Here is a 20,041-nt window from a genome sequence, read left to right as displayed (position 1 = left end):
TGGTGTCTCATAATAGACTTACTGTTGATTACCATTATCAGAAATACTTTGTCTTCTCAAAGAGCAGGGACTGTTTAATGATCTTACATTTACCACAGAGAACTACCACCACTGTCCCTATTCAATGGTTTCTGCTCTTCCTAAGATGCAGTCATGCCGGTTCCAATCCCATTCTTCCTGCAGGCCTCCAGTCTCAGGTACAATTGCTCATATTTTTTGCCAATTCAAGACCATGAGGCATAGGAACCGAACTTGGCCATGCAGGCAATTGAGTCTGCTCCACCATTCCATCATGGCTGATTCATTATCCCTCGCAACCCCATTCTCCCTGTAACCTTAGACACCTTTACTAATCATGAATCTATCAACATCACAGCTTTATACAGTGCCTATAAAAAGTATTCACCACCTCCCCCCGCCCGGAAGTTTTCATGTTTTATAACATTGAATCACAGTGATTTAATTTTGCTTTTTTGACACCGATAACAGAAAAAGACTCTTTTGTGTAAAAGTGAAAACAGATTTCCACAAAGTGATCTAAATTAATTACAAATATAAAACACAAAATAATTGATTGCATAAGTATTCACCCCCTTTAACATGACACACCAAATTATCACTGGTGCAGCCAATTGGTTTAGAAGTCACATAATTAGTTAAATGGAGATCACCATGTGCAGTCAAAGTTTTACAATTGAATTTAATAAAAATACACACGTATCTGGAAGGTCAAACTATTGGTGAGTGGGTATCCTGGCAAAAACTACTCCATGAAGACAAAAGGACACTACAAGCAGCTCTGTGAAAAGGGTATTGAAAAACACAATTCAGAAGATGGATCCAAGAAAATTTCAAGTCACTGAATATCCCTTGGAGTACAGTTCAATCATCAAGAAGTGGAAAGAATATGGCTCAGCTGTAAATCTGCCCAAAGCAGGCTATCCTCTAAAACTGAGTGACAGTGGAAAGAGGGGATTAGTCAGGGAGGCCACCAGCTGACCTATGACAACTCTAGAGGATTTACAGGGACTGCTGCCCGGGTGCTCCACCAGTCGCAGCTTTATGGGAGAGTGGCAAAGAGAAAGCCACTGTTGAAAAGAAACTCACATGGAATCTCGGCTAGAATTTGCCAAAAGGCATATGAAGTCAACCGGAAGAAGGTTCTACGGTCTGATGAAACCAAAATTGAGCTTTCTGGCCATCAGACTAAACACTATGTTTGACATAAGCCAAATACCTCACATCATCAAAAACACACCATCCTTACTGTCAATAATGGTGGTGGCTGCATCTTGCCATGGGGATGCTTCACTGTAGCAGGCCCTGGAAGACTTGTGAAGGTAGAGGGTAAAATGAAGGCAGCAAAATTAAGAGAAATCCTGGAGGAAAACCTGATGCAGTCTACAAGAGAACTGCAACTTGGGAAAAGATTTGTTTTCCAGCAAGACAATGAACCAAAGCATAAAGCCAAAGTACACAGGAATGACTTAAAAACAACAAAGTTAATGTCCTAAAGTGACTAAGTCAGAGTCCAGAACTCAATCCAATTGAGAATTCATGGCTGGACTTGAAAAAGGCTGTTCCCTCACGACCCCCATGTAATCTGACAGAGCGTAAGTGGTTTTGAAATAGAAGAAAGGGGAAAAATTACAGTGTACAGATGTGCAAAGCTGATACAGACCTATCCACACAGACTCAGGGCTATAAGTGCTGCCAAAGGTGCATCTACTAACACAATGACTTGAAGGGGGCATCATTAATTTAAGTCATTTGCAGAGATCTATTTTCACTTTGACACAAAGAGTCTTTTTCTGCTGATCGTGTCAAAAAAAGCCAAAATTAAATCCACTGTGATTCAAAATTGCAGAACAATAAAACATGAAAAGGTCTGTGTGTGTGTGTGTGTGGGGGGGGGGTGTATACCTTTCATTGGCACTGTATATACCCAACGACATGGCCTCCAAAAGGCAATGAATGCCACAGATTCACAACCCTCTGGCTAAAGAAATTCCTCCTCTTCTGTTCTAAAGGGGCATCTCTGCATTCTGATGCTGTGCCATCTGGTCCTAGACTCCCCTCTTGACAGGGAACATCCTCTCCACATCCACTCTGTCTAGGCCTTTTAATATTCAATGTGTTTCAATGAGATCCACCATCATTCTTTTAGTTTGCCTTTATGTTTCTGTATTTTAAAAAATGCATCTGATTGAATATTAATTGTTACTTCATAGAAAGGCTACTGTAAAATATTTTAAATTATCCCAGACCTATAGGCTTTTCCCGGGTAATTATAAAACCCATGATCCTTATGACATGACCAGCATTCGTGGACCTTCTACCCAGAAAGAACTCATTGCTTTTCAAAGGCGATAGAAGAAAACTGAAGTGCAAAATAAATATCTGAATTGCTCAGCAAACTATTTTAAAATTGATTGCAAAAGAGAATATTGAAGATATTTGATTGCTTCCATAAAAATCTTTAGCTTTGCAAAAGTAACTGCTGACTTAAAGTAATGGGCTGAAGGGGAGCATCATTCCCTGGTGAGGTAGGGCGTCAATCCACCGCAGATTGCAGCACTTCACTGAAGAAGCCACTATTTAAACAGTTCTACATTTCACATTAGATTAAATATAGAACATAGAACAGTATAGACCCTTCAGGAAGTGGCAGATGGAATTCAACTCAGAAAAGTGTGAAGTGACTCCCTTTGGAAGGTTGAATGTGAAGGCAGAATACAGGGTAAGTGGCAGGATTCTTAACAGCGTGGAGGAACAGAGGGATTTTGGGGTCCACATCCATTGGTCATGCAAGTTGAGAAGACATCTGGTGTGTTGACCTTCATTAGTTAAGGGATTGAGTTCAAGGGATTACAACTGTATAAAAATCTGGATCGACCACATGGAGTATTGTGTTCAGTTCGGGTCACCTCGTTATAGGAAGGATGTCGAAACTTCAGTGAGAGATTTAGCAGGATGCTGCCTTAATTGGAGAGCATGTATTATGAGGATAGGTTGAGTGAGCTAGGGATTTTCTCTTTGGAGTGAAAGAGGTTGAGAGGTGACTTAATAGAGGCTTGCAAGATGATAGAGATATAGAATGTGTGGACAGCCAGAGACCTTTTCCCAGGGCAGAACTGGCTAAAACGAGGGGGCATAATTTTAAATTGATTGGAGAAAAGTATAGGCAGGGTGTCAGAGATGTTTTTTTTTTAAAACACAGAGTCATAGCTGCGTGGAACATGCTACCAGTATGATGGTGGAGGAAAATAGGTTAAGAACATTTAAGAGACTCTTGCAAAAGGACATGAATGATGGAAAAATGGAGGGCTATGTGGGAAGGAAAGGTTGGATTGAATTTAGAGTAGGTTAAAAGGTCATCACAGCATCATGGGCCAAAGGGCCTGTGCTGTGCTGTAATGCTCTATGTACTATGATATCGTACTAACTTTTTAAACCTACTCCAAGATCAATATAACCCTTCCCTCTTACTTAGCCCTCCATTTTGCTTTCATCCACGTGCCTATCTAAGAATCACATAAGTGCCCCTAATGTATCTGCCCCTACCACTACCCCTGGCAGGGCGTTCCATGCACACACCACACTCTGTGTAAAAAAAAAATCTACCCCTAACATCTCCCCTGTATGTTCCTCAAATCACCTTGAAAGTATAATCACATTAAAAGTATGCCCCTTGTATTAGTTACTGGTGCCCTTGGAAAAAAATGTGCTAGCTGTCCACTCTATCTATGCTTCTTACCATCGTATACATCTCTATCAAGTCACCTTTATCCTTTAGTGGCAGGTTAAAGCGCATGTTATGGAAATACTTTACAGATTCTGAAATTCTCTCTCACTCCGCCATCCCCAATCCAACATTAAAAAGAATGGTTTCACTGCCTTTATAAATTACCAGAAAATGCTGACAAACAGATTCCTGTTCTCTGAAGTAATGCTTAAATTAGGGTAAATATTATCCTAATATTTCATCTTGCTAGCTCACCCCAGAGTACTAAATTATAATTTGTCTAGTGTCAAGTGGGTGGTTTGGTTAGCTGCCTGTTGTGGGGTGTGCAGTTCCACTGCAGCAAAAGGAAATGATTTTCAGGCACTCTGCACAAGATATAACACAAGAGACTCTGCAGTTGCTGGAAATCCAGAGCAGCACAGTCAAAATGCTACAGGAACTCAACTACCGAGAGGAATGAACGGTCGACATTTGGGGCTGAGAACTTTCATCAGGACTGGACAGGAAGGGGGCAGAAGCCAGAATAACAAGGTGGAGGAAGGTAAGGATTACAACCTGGCACAGATGATAAATGAAACAAGATGAGGGGAAAAGCAGATGGGTGGGGGAGGGGGAATGAAGTGAGAAGCTGGAAGATGATATGTGGAAGAGGTAGGAAGCAGATAGGACAGGCTTGACTGTGTTCAACAGGCAGTCCATCCAATCCACAAACTTTGTGTCAATGCCAGATATTAGGACCTGCCTGTTTCCATCACTGAAGATCAAGAGGAGAGAGACGAAGTTTCTGCTGCCCTTCAAGTAGCACTTCCAGTGGAAGGAAGTTTATAATATTTTGGTTCTTCTCCCTATGGCTAGGCATGATGGGGAGGTCCACAATTTTTTCTAATTGCAGTAACTAAACACACGTCAAGGGATAGCTATAGATGCCCATGATATAAACCACCTTTGCGCACATCTATAAGCAGCACTGCCACAAGAAAGCAGTATCAAGTATCAAGGACCCCCACCACCCAGGCCATGATCTGCTCTTGCTGCTGTCATTGGGAAGGAGGTTCAGGAACCTCAGGCCCCACACCACTGGGTTATTACCACTGAACCATAAGGCTCCTAAAGAACCAGCCATACATACTTTGATAATAAATTTATTTTGAACCTTGATCTTTCAATTTCTCTAGAAGGTAATTCAGCAGGTATCTACAATATCTTCTGCCTAATATTTCTTTGCTTGAAGATACTGGTGCTTAGGAATGCAGTATTAAAGGCAAGCTGTAAAGAAGGGCCGTCTGCTGTAGTGAAAACTGGACTCAGACACTGGATCACTTATGGCTGTACTAAAGAGTTATTTCCAAGCAATTAGGTATCAAATGGGAAGGAGTGAGGCAAGGTGAGTTCCTTGTTATTCAGCGGATGAAGGGCTTGAGACTATGTGCAGGCAGATGGAGCAAGTTTAAAATGGCATCATGGTCGGCACAAACACTGCGGGTCAAAGAGCATTGTACATTCTATTGTACTGTTCTACATTCTTCTTCGGGGTTACTTGTCCTGCAATGCAACAACAGCCAGATTTTGGGAAGTGATTCATTGTCTGTGAAGTGCTAACGAATATCCTGGAAGTCAGGAAAGTCTTTCTTTCTGTTTCTTATTAAAATAATTCAACAAGGGGATAACTCTCCACAACATTTGCAGCAATGTAGAAGGAAAAAAATGTGGCTAACCTCCGGAAAGGCAGTTATTATTCAAAACAACCCCTCTATCAACATTCATTCTATTGCACGCATACGCTGATGTATTTTTTAATCACGTGCACACGGAAACATGCAGTAAAATGCATTGTTTGTATTAACAACCAACACAACCTAAGTATGTGCTGGGGGCAGCCCGTAAGTGTCACCACACATTCCAGGGCCAACATTGTATGCCCATAATGCTTCGCAGAACAACACAGACCACAACAGGCATCAGAACAATATCAAACCAAGCCCAGTTTCTTCCTCCCTGGGCAAACTTCTGAGCCTCCAGTGGGCTCGCAGACAAAGGTCTCCAACTTCCCCAATGGTCTTCAGGCTCGTAGACCCAGGATTTCAGCCTTAGGACTTTGACCTCTGGACTTACGATAAACATTTGGGCTTTGAACTGCAGTGCCACCAATGACAAAACCCTGACGACAGGCCTTAAACTGTGGACTTGCAAACTTGTGTACCCAGAGGTCACCAATACTCGTGCCCCCTTTCGTATGGACATCTGACCCAAGGACCCACTGACCAAGGAGGACTCGCTGACTACCAGCCCTTGTTCTCACTGGTCCTCATCCACAGCGCTTGCCAGCCTGCCATACATGGATATTCTTTGTCACCACTGCTGTCACTAGCCTTCTGGTGCAGAGCAGAAGCCAACACTCCAGATTCTTTTGCCCCACCGTCCACTTCATTGGCCTTCGAGCACAGAATAGAGACCCAGACTCCAGATGTCCAACTTCATGTCCACATTGCTGAACATGGAGGGCCGATCAGAGGCCTAGACCCTGGCCTGATCTCCACGTTCCTGTCACTAAATTCCAGTCTGACCCCTAATTCCCCTCTCTGTCCCCAAAACCATCCCTCCGAACGAAAAAAACACCTAAATCTGAGCAACAACCTCAATGGAAAAGGCAGCTCAATGCCATCTCTACTGGAAGTTGGATTGGTCATTCAAATCAAGTAATTCTAAAAATAACAGTCAGTGGGCTCAAGCCTCCTGGAGTGACTGTGCTGAAAGAACAAGCTGGATTCAGAAGGACGAAGCACCACAGAGGAAAACTTCAACTTCGAGGTTTTGGTGAAACAAACTGTGATTATCACCAAGCCCTTCGCCATACGGTGGCATGGTAGCATAGCGGTAATGCTGTTACCATGCCAACAACCAGGGTTCAATTCCGCTGCTGTTTGTAACGAGATCTCTCTGTGACCAGGTGGGCCTCCTCCAGGTTCTGCGGTTTCCTCGCACTTTCCGAAGACATATGGGTTAGGGTTAGTAAGCTGTGGGCATGCTATATTGGTGACTCTTGCCAGCTGCCCTCAGCACATCCTGGAACTGTGTCGGCCGCTGATACGAACGATGCATTTCACTGTACGTTTCAAAGTTCATGCAACAAATAAAGCTAATCTTTAACTTCATGGATTCAAGCAATTTAAATGAGATTTGGAGAAAGGATGCATCCCAGTTTGAAAGTTAATATCTAACAAGGTAAGATTTTTGTTTTGTTGCAGTACATAGAGTAGCCTTTGCTTTTATGAAGGGCTGGTTGTGAAACACAACACAGGCACTTGCTTTACCATTTTGGAGTCAATCAAACTAAGTTATCTTGAAAGAGTTCCAACAGCAGTTTAACAGTGAATATGCAACAAGTTACAAAATATGCCCAAGCTACTTCAGCAGAGAAGAAAGCAACTTATTTTCATTACCTAAACTGAAATCCTATTTTAAACAGAAGATAATTTTTATAAGGAATCTTTCAAGCGTCACTTTCGATAGTATTTCCATACAAACCCAGCAACAATCGTAAAAACCAGAACTAATGAGGAAACAAGAATATAATCTGGCTGTCTTAAATCCCCAGTTGGCTTTTCTGGCAACTTGGTCTGCGACCTCTGTTGAGAGGGTAAAGGAACATATTTGTCAGACAAAGCATTAATCATGCCTTTTTCCAAACAACGCCCAATACGTCCTCCCGAGTTCCCTGCTTCAGACTCACGATTATTGCCTGCCTCATTTTCATGTTCAGGTTCCTGATAAATGTGCCCACTATATTCCCTGACATCTTCATTATAAGGAAGAGTATAGTTTTCATTAGTATTAGAGTAATGCGTATCATGGCTCACTTCACAATGTGTCTGGAATGAATCTCCTCCCTTTGCAATCTCAACTTTTTGTCTTGACCCTTTACTGAATACTACATCCGTAAATATGTCTTCAACATGTTCTGCTTTGTGTTCCTGCTGAAGTGCTTGATTCTGCGCATCATCTGCATCATCACTCCACGCTGGGACATGCACACTTGCCTCACTGTTGGTTACAGCAAGACTGTTCTCAAAAGAGCCATCACTGGATGCAGAACTTATCATTAGCTCACTCTCGGATATCGAAACACAACTATCGGGCACGTTTCCCTTGAACTCAAGTTTAGAGTCATCCCCACCATCAACAGGGTGTGAGCCTGTAAGTACAGGGCTTTGTATAACTTCAGTGCTACTTACTGGATTAGGCTTACTCTGAAGAGGGAATTTATCGTTGAAGGTATGGTTCAAAATGCCTTCTTCATCAAGGCTTGCACCCTCATTCAAGGCAGCTATTTTTTTCTGAGCATCAAAGTTCATCTGTACATTTAAGGGACTGTTAACATCATAAAAATTCTCCAACAGTTGGTCATTCTGGTAACCTCGCAGTGCCTGAATCTTTTGTTCCTTGATGGAGTTTTCATCACCAAAGTCATTGGAAACGCCGCCGTGTTCGGGCGTGGATACTGGATAACTGTTAGGTGACGTAGAGCTGTCCAAACCATTGTTCTCTGTGTCGCTTGTTGCGCTTTCACTGTACTGCAAATGACCACTTGTTATTGTGCAGCTGGTTTCAGGGATATCACAGCTCGATTCAGCTGTCGATTGCATGTTCCAGACATCACTCCTCAACACGCCAGGTTTATCGACGACTGCCTCCTCTGATGGCCTGGACGGGTGCACTTGTATGGATGGTGGAGGGACAATGACGTTGGCTTCATTGGATATAGTTCCTCCTTTGGCTTGGTTAGTAGCATACCCGTGGCATTTTTCACCCATGTTACTTTGAGGGTACTGTTTGGTCTGATTCTGTTGACTCTGGGGAACATCACTTTGCTTTGATCCATCAAGAACTGTCTTCTCCTTTAAAGGTATATAAAAAAACAGAAGAATATAATGAGTTTTTTTGCAGGAGATTAGTCATAGTCATACTTTATTGATCCCAGGGGAAACTGGTTTACGTTACAGTTGCACCATAAATAATAAATAGTAATAGAACCATTAATAGTTAAGTAGTAATATATAAATAATGAAATAAGTCCAGGACCGGCCTATTGGCTCAAGGTGTCTGACCCTCCAAGGGAGGAGTTGTAAAGTTTGATGGCCACAGGCAGGAATGACCTCCTATGACGCTCTGTGCTGCATCTCGGTGGAATGAGTCTCTGGCTGAATGTACTCCTGTGCCCACCCAGCACATGATGTAGTGGATGGGAGACATTGACCAAGATGGCATGCAACTTAGACAGCATCTTCTTTTCAGACATCACCGTGAGAGAGTCCAGTTCCATCCCCACAACATCATTGGCCTTACGAATGAGTTTGTTGATTCTGTTGGTGTCTGCTACCCTCAGCCTGCTGTCCCAGCACACAACAGCAAACACGATAGCACTGGCCACCACAGTCTCGTAAAACATCCTCAGCACCGTCCGGCAGATGTTGGAGGACCTCAGTCTCCTCAGGAAATAGAGGGGGCTCTGACCCTTCTTGTAGACAGCCTCAGCGTTCTTTGACCAGTCCAGTTTATTGTCAATTCGAATCCCCAGGTATTTGTAATCCTCCACCATGTCCACACTGACCCCCTGGATGGAAACAGGGGTCACCAGTACCTTAGCTCTTCTCAGGTCTACCACCAGCTCCTGGTTAAGAAGGAATTATCTAAGACTGGCAAGGAAGTGGTTGTGGAAGAGTCCAAGGCAAGCAAACAATCATCAGAGAGACTAAACTGAATGATCAGTCAAATTTGGCACCACAGAAGCACGGCAGTTAGCGCGATGCGATTACAGCTCGGCGCATTCTGGAGTTCAGAGTTCAATTCCACAGGAGTTTGTATGTTCTCCTGCTCCATCATTTCATTTTGTCTGATCTATTTCCTCCCCAGTCCCAATCTCCTGCCTTCTCCCCATAACCCTTCATGCCCTTAACCAGATTGTGGTGTTGTACTGTGCTTGATTGTTCTCTGATTGCTGGTGATGAGAGATTGTAAAAATTAATATACAAAATAAAACAAGTCATGTTGAAATGCCTAAGCATGAAATATCAAAGAACTATGCTCAAAAGCATAGCGGTAATTTCTAGAAGGTATTTCTAACCTATAGAACGCAATGCATTCTATTTACTTAGAAATTGATGGGCATTTTCAAAATACTTTACGAGAATTATTATTGTAATATTTCTTGGCACAATGTAGGATGATCAGGCAGGTGTCAAGCAGTGTTTAAAAATAACAAGCTGGGTTTATATGCAAACATACAAAATCCATTGCCTTGCTTTCATCAACTTTCCTGGTAACTTTCTCGAAAAACTCTGTAAGATTGGTTAGACACAACTTACCACACACACACACCATATTGATTATCCCTAATCAGCCCCTGTCTATTTAAATACATATATATCCAGTCCTTACAATACCTCCCAGTAACTTACCCACTACTGATGTCAGGCTCACCAACCTATCATTTCCAGCTTATTTTCTTAAACAACTGAACATTGACTATCCTCCAATCCTCCGGCACCTCCCCTGTTGCTGAAGACATTTAAAACATAGAAACATAGAAAATAGGTGCAGGAGTACGCCATTTGGCCCTTCGAGCCTGCACCGCCATTCAGTATGATCATGGCTGATCATCCAACTCAGAACCCTGTACCTGCCTTCTCTCCATACCCCCTGATCCCTTTAGCCACAAGGGCCATATCTAACTCCCTCTTAAATATAGCCAATGAACTGGCATCAACTGTTTCCTGTGGCAGAGAATTCCACAGATTCACCACTCTCTGTGTGAAGAAGTTTTTCCTAATCTCAGTCCTAAAAGGCTTCCCCTTTATTCTCAAACTGTGACCGTTCATTCTGGACTTCCCCAACATTGGGAACAATCTTCCTGCATCTAGCCTGTCCAATCCCTTTAGGATTTTATACATTTCAATAAGATCCCCCCTCAATCTTATAAATTCCAACGAGTATAAGCCTAGTCGATCCAGTCTTTCATCATATGAAAGTCCTGCCATCCCAGGAATCAATCTGGTGAACTTTCTTTGTACTCCCTCTATGGCAAGAATGTCTTTCCTCAGATAAGGGGACCGAAACTGCACACAATACTCCAGGTGTGGTCTCACCAAGGCCTTGTACAACTGCAGTAGTACCTCCCTGCTCCTGTACTCGAATCCTCTTGCTATGAATGCCAGCATACCATTCGCCTTTTTCACCGTCTGCTGTACCTGCATGCCTACTTTCAATGACTGGTATATAATGACACCCAGGTCTCGTTGCACCTCCCCTTTTCCTAATCGGCCACCATTCAGATAATAACCTGTTTTCCTGTTTTTGCCACCAAAGTGGATAACCTCACATTTATCCATATTAAATTGCATCTGCCATGAATTTGCCCACTCACCTACCCCATCCAAGTCACCCTGCATCCTCTTAGCATCCTCCTCACAGCTAACACTGCCGCCCAGCTTCGTGTCATCCGCAAACTTGGAGATGCTGCATTTATTTCCTTCATCTAAGTCATTAATATATATTGTAGACAACTGGGGTCCCAGCACTGAGCCTTGCGGTACCCCACTAGTCACTGCCTGCCATTCTGAAAAGGTCCCGTTTATTCCCACTCTTTGCTTCCTGTCTGTCAACCAATTCTCTATCCACATCAATACCATACCCCCAATACCGTGTGCTTTAAGTTTGCACACTAATCTCCTGTGTGGGACCTTGTCAAAAGCCTTTTGAAAATCCAAATATACCACATACACTGGTAAATATCCACTTTTAAATATCTCTGCTAGGGACCCTGTAATTTCTGCACTTGCCTCCCACAGGGTCCAAGGAACCACCTTATTAGGCCCTGGGGATTTGCCTCAGGACAGCAAACACCTCCTTCTCTGTATACGGTCCATGACCTCACTGCTGTTTTGCCCCACTTTTATAGACTCTGTGTCTGTCTCCCAAGTAAATATAGATGCAAAAAATCTATTTAGTATCTCCACTATCTCTTTTGGCTCCATGCATAGGTGACCATTCTGATTTTCAAGAGGACCAATTTTGTATCTTGCTATCCTTTAATAAAACTGTAGATGCCCTTGGCATTTCCCTTCATCTTGTCTGCTAGATCCACTTCCTCTTTCCTTTTAGCTTTTTGATATCCTTTGTAAGTGCTCTCTCTCTTGCATTTGTTATACTCCTCAAGTACCTCATTTGTTCCTTCCTGCCCATACCTGCTATGCACCTCCTTCTGCTTCTTAATCAGGACCTCAATATCCCTTGAAAACCAAAGTTCCCTAAACTTGTTATCTTTGCCTTTTATTCTGACTGGAACATATAAACTCCTACTCTCGAGATTTCACATTTGAAGGCCTCTCACTTACCAAATACACCTCTGCGTGAACGTGTCCCACAGCACACTTGCCAGATCCTTTCTGATATCAACAAAACTGGCCCTTCTCCAATTTAAAATCCCAACCCATTTTAGCATTTGCCCCATTTGATGAGCCGAATGGCCTAATTCTGGTCCTTTGTCTAATGGTCTTATGATGTGCACTTGAGTTGCCAAGGCACAGAACTGCTGGAAGAAGGGTCTGGTACAATGTTTAGCATGAACAGTGTGGGCCAAATGGACTCTAAATGGAGTGGTACTGCAGGTGCCATTTTAGAACTTTAACGTTCACAGAATGGACTGTGATGATCCTAACTGCTGCCTGCCAAAATCTGTACAACACTGGGACACCAGTATCACAGGAGAAGAGTAGGTCACATGGTGGCTCTTTTGGGTCCCTGCTCTCCAATGGGACCTACTGTTCCACCCCAGCCAAACATGAGCAGGGGCCACCCTTGAGGTCTGTAATAAAAAGAATTCCCTCCGCCACCCAGTGTTCTAGCCACATTCTGCATGATAGAGCACTGCAAGACTACCAGGCAAACCCGGAGGGTAGTGGGGGCTCGCCTGGCAACTGCTGCCCTTGAACTTCCTGGTGGTAGGTACCGGAACTGCTGCCAAAGAACCTTGAAGAGTTACTGCAGGTCATTTTGAGATGGTGCCCTCCACAACTACAGTGTGCCAATGCTGGAGAATAAGATGTTACATCTACAGACAGGTCCATTCATTACCTGTACGGGCAGCCTGTGATCTTTGCTTTCTTCTCTGTCCAATGGGTTTCCGATTTCTTGGACTGGTACTTTACACTCCATGGAATTATCTTGAAGGGATGTATCAGAAGGGACTGAGGGGGCAGAGGAAGATTCACCAGAACTGCTTGAAACAGCGGCTGGTAAATCAGTGAGACGTGGCACATGAGGGCCTGGTGCTGTGGTGCTGGGCATGGATTGTTCCACGGGTGGGATGGGGCTGGATGTGCCAGGCACGGTGTGTGGCACGGATGTACCCTGTGCTGGAGTGTGAGATGCCTCTGTGTCAAGTGCAGACTGTGGCACAGTTGGGGGTTGCCTGGAATCCTTAACTATGGGTGTGCCAAGCCCAGACTGTGGCATAGGGGTGGAATGAGCTGCAGCTGTATTACTGATGAGTGTGCCAGGCACAGATTGTGGCACAGGGGTGGAATAAACTGAAGGTGGATTACTGTTGGGTGTGCCAGGCACAGGGGTGGAATAAACTGAAGGTACATTACTAAGGGGTGTGCAAGGCACAGGCTGTGTCACAGGGGTGGAATAAGCTGCAGGTTTATTACTGATGGGTGTGCCAGGCACAGACTGTGGCACCAGTGCACTTGGTACGGGTATGCCAGAGGCTAAGTGCCGATCATGCACAGTGGGCTGCAGCCCAGTGACGTTGGGCTGTAGCTGGACGGCCGTTTGAGCAATGCTGGAAGAGGACTGCTGATTGTCAGCAACAACCGCTGTGTGCGGCTGGTTATCTGGGAGTGAGGCAGGGAACTGAGATCTGGGAGGAGAGAAGAAATCTGTCGATGAAGAGTTGTAAGATGTAGCCTGTACAGGAAAGGGTACAGATGTGCCTCCAGATGCTGACCTCCCTGCAAAACCAAACACAGATGGTTAACTATAGCTTGTTTTTAAAGAAATGGACAATTTTGATTGCACATTGAAGACATATTACCTGAGATAATTGCCTCCTTAGATTACCTGAGATAATTGCCTCCATAGCTACCTTGCCAACACCATACTTGACATATGCATGAATTTGTGTTTACTCAGCATGTAGTGGGTAAATGCCTGGCCTTAAATGTCACCACTGGTTTGTTGGGACCAACTGCCTGGAGCAGAGCAGCAATGTGACCATAAGGCCCAAACACCATAAGACACAGGAGCAAAATTAGGCCATCTGGCCCATCAGGTCTGCTCCACCATTCCATCATGGCTGAGTTATTATCCTTCTCAATCCCATTCTGCTGTGTCTCCCTCTCCCCGGAACCTTTGATGCCCTAGCTAATCAAGAATCTGTCAACTTCGGCTTTAAATACACCCAATGACTTGGCCTCTCCGGCTGTCTGTAGCAATGAATTCCAGAGATTCGCCAGCCTCTGGCTAAAGAAATTCCTCCTCGGCTCTGTTCTGAAGGGACGTAGCTCTATCCTGAGGCTCATCCACTATTGGAAACTTCCCTCCACATCCACTTTAGCTAGGTCTTTTAATATGGTGGATTCCTTGAAAAACAAGACCAATCACACTCTTAGGGGAACTGGCCAATAGCCTGTTAGATGGTCAGTCAGATTTGTTAGCCTTGAAATGGTGATGGCCTTTTCTCCGCTGCCTGAATCATGTGTACTGTCACCGCTGTCCTTAATCCTTTGCCCTATCCTTTGAACTTTTTGCCATGCTCACGGCCTGTTCTTCATCAAGTTATGGTATTGCTTGCACTGTTGTAACTAAATGTTGTAATTATGTGCTTTTTGTCAGTTTTTCAGTCTTGGTCTGTCCTGTGTTTCTGTGATATCACACTGGAGGAATATTGTATCATTTCTTAATGCATGCATTACTAAATGACAATAAAAGAGGATTGCGTGTCCTCATAATCTAATCTAATCCCAGATGACGGCCGGTGGAAGATGACATCCTTCTCCTAGCCCACCCTGAGATGTGAACCACTAACATCAATGGCCAATGTCACCAAAAGGTAACACAAAAGCAGCCAGCAACTTGGTTTCAATTCCCACCACTGTCTGTGAGGAGTTTGTACATTCTCCCCATGACCACATGAGTATCCTCCGAGTTCTCTGGTTTCCTCCAATATCCGGCTAGTAGGTTAATTGGTGGCGTAATTGGATGGTGCATGCTTGTTGGGTTGGGCCAGAAGTGCCTGTAACCGTACTGCATCTCCAAATAAAATAAATAAAAGAGGTAATGGGGCAGAAGGGCTTGTTACTCTCTCTAAACAAACATAAAACAAATAAAAGTACTTCAATGTTGACATTTTAATCTTCACGAATCTCTGAATTTGATCTGGGCCGTACCCTCCAGATATCCGGACTTGCCTCTCGGTTTTTTTGCACTACCTTACTTCCCATTTTTCTATTTATGATTTATAATTTAAATTTGTAATATTTACTAATTTTAACTATTTTTAATATCTTTAATATTTAATATTTGTAATCCAGGGAGTGTGAAGCGCAGAATCAAATATTGCTGTGATGATTGTACGTTCTAGTACCAATTGTTTGGCGACAATAAAGTATAAAATAAAAAATAAAAATAAAATTTTCTGAGATACCCTGCTGCATTTACCTGATAGCATAACTGAAATAAAACAATTGTAGAACAACTCTTGGAATGTGCCTCACTGACCTCCTGACAAAGAATAAATGAAACCTCAAGGTCGAGTATGGGAAACGACAGAGATGTTGAAGATAAAGACCAGGAAAGATGTAGTAGGTAGACAACTCTTAGAATGTGCAACACTGACCTTCCGGTGAAGGATAATGGAAACAAGGTAGAGTTGGGAAAACATCGGAGATATGGTAGGTGAAGACCAGCAGAGATGTGCAAGGTGAACAACTCTTAGAATGTGCCTCACTGACTTCCTGGCAGAGGATAAAGGAAACCCCAAGGTAGAGGAGGGGAAACAGTGTTGATGTGGTAGATGAAGACCGAATAGTCGGGGAAAAAAATGAGGAAACAGAAAATAGAAGCAGAAGTAGGCCATTTGGCCCTTCAATCCTGTTCTACCATTCGGCATGATCATGCAAATGCAGTATGCTGTTCGATGCCCCTCCCATCCACACTGCTGGATCTTTTCAGATTAAGTCCTTCCTAATCAATGATTTGGTTTCCACTTCTTTCTGTGGCAGAGAATTCCATAGGGTCACCACACTGTGAGGAGAAGTTTTGCCTCCTCTCAGTCTTAAAAGAGAAATTTCTCCTCAACTTGATCTCAAGAATTCAGTTTTAGGGAAAGCAAAGTAAGGGTGATCAACAGCAGTCATATAAGAACATACTCAGAAGACAATGCATGGATCAGTAGGAAGTACAAGACTGGAGACAAAGAACAAAAGACACCCGTACAAGTGAGGGAGAGTGCTCAAGAAAACAGAGAGCAGATCATCATCACCAGCAAGAGAAAGCATCTTATGTGAGAGAAATGAAGAACAAGCAAGAGAAAATGTGATGCAGTGAGTTTATGTGAGCAGGAAGATATGCATCTAAACAATGTGTCTAAAATCGAAACAATATACACCTAGTCATTTAGAATCTCTGAAGTGCGGACTAAAAATCATATAGTTATGGCATGAATACCTCAGGCTGAGGTCAGAGGTTAATGTGGTGTCATTTACTCGAAGAGCTTGAATTGTCCCAGGTAACAACCAAGCATTATCAACAGAAGTCAGAATGGGTCAGATAAAACCAAACACAAACACACACAAAATGCTGGAGGAACCCAGCAGGTCAGGCAGCATCTATGGAGAGAAATAAATAAAGAGCCAACATTTCGGGCCTGGACCCTTCAACAGTCCTGCGTTGGCTCTTCATTCCTCTCCATAGATGTTGCCTGACTTGCTGAACCCCTCTAGCATTTTGTACGTGTGTTACTCTGGAATTTTAGCATCTGCAGAACCTCTTGCATTTTTTAGCTGAATGAATGATTTTTTGTGTGTAGTTCCTCAATGATGTATGAGGCCTTTTTTTTTCCTCCATTGAGTATTGTTGCTGTGCAGTGGTTTCTCCTTTGCAATTTTCGCACGATATTTATATAGGGTAGTAGTGAGGAAACCAAGAGCCTAGAACACAGGAGATTCTGGAGTAGATTCTATGCCTAGGATGATGTTAAGTATGCTGTAAATCAGAGAGCTTCAGTTGTAACTAAGGCTACGTCCACACTAGACCAGTGAATTTTGAAAATGCCGGTTTCGTGTAAAAACGATAGGCGTCCACACCAGGCGTTTTTGAAAATACCTCTGTCCACATTAAAACGGGTATTTGGGCGAATCTCCTCCTGCTGGGCATGTGCAGGACACAGCTACAGAAAAGAAGTGAAGAGGAAACGGTATATTTGGTGCGCGTTTGTCCAGTTACAGACTAGAAAAACTTAAAAGGAAATTGCCAAATGACAGACAGCTGTTGGCTCTCACGCAGGAGGACTTGAAACTGAAAAAAACAAATACTGGAGCGTATAGAGGCAACCAACAGGGAGTTCACGGACAGTATGACCTGGCTGACGACGAACATTGAAAAACTGACTCACTCTGTTGCAGAGGGATTTGCAATGATGAGGAATATGATGGCTCCCCCCGCCCCCCAGTACTTTTCACCGCCACAATACCAGCCTCACAGCCACTACAATAGCTACACATACAGACACACAGACCCCCGGGTGGCCCCACCAACATCTTCCCCACTCCACAGAGGGGTCACCCTGGAAACATTTCCTACAGCCATAGTTTCTTCACTGATGAAAGGGATGACAGGTTTTTTAAAACCTCCGGTTACCCCATACACACTACAACGCCCAACCAGTGTTTTCAGATTTAAACACTCTGGAGAGCGTTTTAAAAAAGCTCCGTTTTTGGGGGAGGAAAACGCTGTTTCAGTGTGGACAGAAGGTCAAAATGAAGAGAAAAGGCTTTGGTTACGGATTTATCCAGTCTAGTGTGGACATAGCCTAAGATTCATGGCCTGAACCCCTGTCTAACTGAGGAATAGCTGGCTATGAATCACAAACCAGGCCATGTGTACTAACCATGTTCGGACTTGTGTTTTGTTGAACTCCGTTCCTGCAACATCTTAGAACAATGGCAGTGGGAGCCAAATCTTGGTGCTTCGTGTTTTGTTTAAAATTAACACTGTTGTGCTGCCCTTGGGTTTTTAAACAGATTGTTCAACTTGGTGGTGTGTACTTAGGTGAATGAAAATGCTGCTTCTTAATCCTTTCAACTTCAAAATTTTATAACAAGAACGTAGCTGCGACTGAAGTGGAAATTTTGATGTGACATTTGAAGTCACATTACTTACTCCGCGGAGCTAGAGATTCAAGTTTAGTTTCCAAACCATCTGCAAGCTCATGATAGTCATGCATGCGTAGGGCATTTATCAGCTGCCTTCCCCAGTCGCGCCTTCGTCTCACAAAATCCAGAAATATGGGCACAGCAGACTCATTGCCTTCCATTTTGACTTGTGCTCTGATTTTCTCCTGCAGTGATAAGAGAAGAGCATTATTGTGTACTCACTGGCCACTTTATTAGGTACATCGAAAGATATTTGCTCATCAGTGCCAATATCTAATCAGCCAATCATGTGGCAGCAACTCAATGCATAAGAGCATACACACATAGTCAAGAGGTTCAGTTGTTGTTCAGACCAAACACCAGAATGGGGAAGAAATATGATCTAAGTTTCTTTGACCATTCAATGATTGTTGGTGCCAGACGAGACGGCTTCAGTATCTCAAACTGCTGGCCTCCCAAATGCACAACAGTCTCGAGAGTTTACAAAGCATCTAGTGAGCAGCGGTCCTGTGGGTGAAAATATCTTGTTAATGAGGGAGGTCAGAGAGGAATGGCCAGACTATTTCGAGCTAACAGGAGGCGACAGTGACTCAAATAACCACACATTAAAACAGTGGTGTGCTGAAGAGCATCTCTTAATGCACAACATGTCAAACCTTGAAGTGGATGGGCTACAGCAGCAGAAGACCACATATATACACTCAGTGGCCATTTATTAGGTACAGGAGGGTCCCAATAAAGTGGACACTGAGTGTACATTCTTCCGCTAAAGGATCAGAATTGTTTACTTCCCATTTCAGCTGGGAAATGCCACCTCAATTTCAATCTAGCTTCACCAATCTTTCCATTTTTTCGCTGAATCGATATTTTGAACATACTTTCACCTATATCTTAATGACTAACAGCCTTAAGATTCCAAATTTGAATCTATCATGATGCTGGCAAAGTTAAACTCAAGCAATTAAATAAGTATAATCTTTGTTAAAAGTAAGTGTTTTGCAAGCAGTGACTGCAAAATTGCTGGACATTTTTAAAAGCATTCTGGTTAAATGACATCTGATTCCTCTGACCTGACTGGTTTTTAAATGACTCCAACCTACAACAATGTGGTGGAGTCTGAGCTTCCTCTAAAACTATGAGAGGATCGGGGGTCATTAAGGTTGGGCGACCAAAGTCAAATTGACTTCCTGTGTACCAATATATTTTATATAAATAGTTGCAATAAACTCAAGGGTGTTATAAAAACAAAATATTTTCCTGTAACTATCAACTATATATCTGCATGAAATTCTGAAAAGAATTAAAACCTTAATTTGCATTAGACCACAAGACATAGGAGCAGAAATGGGCCACTTGGCCCTTCAATTCTGCTCTATCATACGATCATGGCTGATTTATTTTCTCTCTGAACTCTATTCTCCTGCCTTCTCCCTGTGACCTTTGACACCCTTACCTATCAAGAGCCTATAAAATATACCCAATGACTTTGCTTCCTTAGCTGACTGTTGCATTGGATTCCACAGTTTCACCACGCACTGGCTAATTAAATCCCTCTTCACGTCTATTCTAAAGGGAAGTCCTTGCGTTCTGAGGCTGTGCCCTCTTGTCCTAGACTCTCCCACCTCCACTCTATCTAGGCCTTTCAATGTTAGATAGGTTTCAATAAGATTCCCCTTATTCTTCTGAACTCAAGCACGTGCAGGTCTAGAGCCATCAGAAGCTCCTCAAACGTTAACCTTTTTCATTGCCAGAATCATTCTTGTATAAACCTCCTTTGAGCTCTCCCCAATGCCAGCCCATCATTTCTTAAATGAAGGGCCCATAATTGCTCACAATACTCCAAGTGCAGTCTGACCAGTGTCAG

At 43.2% G+C, this 20,041-nt stretch overlaps 1 protein-coding gene across 3 annotated transcripts in view; it reads right to left on the bottom strand.

The window, feature by feature from the left end:
- The window catches only part of mavs (mitochondrial antiviral signaling protein), a 63,480-nt gene that overhangs the window by 30,847 nt on the left and 12,592 nt on the right, over positions 1-20,041 (bottom strand). For 2 of the 3 annotated variants that reach the window (XR_011885818.1, XM_072256685.1), the window contains exons 3-5: positions 18,185-18,362; positions 12,875-13,755; positions 7,978-8,640 (exon numbers count right to left, since the gene is read on the bottom strand). Coding sequence is in view for 2 of the 3 variants with exons in the window: in XM_072256685.1 (XP_072112786.1) it covers positions 7,978-8,640; positions 12,875-13,755; positions 18,185-18,362 (1,722 nt within the window). In the remaining variant the exon portion in view is untranslated. Of the gene's footprint in view, positions 1-3,501; positions 8,641-12,874; positions 13,756-18,184; positions 18,363-20,041 lie in introns of those variants that run through there. The other variant, XM_072256684.1, reaches the window with a different exon arrangement.

This window comes from Mobula birostris, chromosome 4 (genome assembly GCF_030028105.1).
Source record: "Mobula birostris isolate sMobBir1 chromosome 4, sMobBir1.hap1, whole genome shotgun sequence".
In the NCBI taxonomy this organism is placed as follows: Eukaryota; Metazoa; Chordata; class Chondrichthyes; order Myliobatiformes; family Myliobatidae; genus Mobula; species Mobula birostris.
Note: the sequence above shows the minus strand (reverse complement) of the source record. Positions and strands in the feature narration are given on the sequence as shown.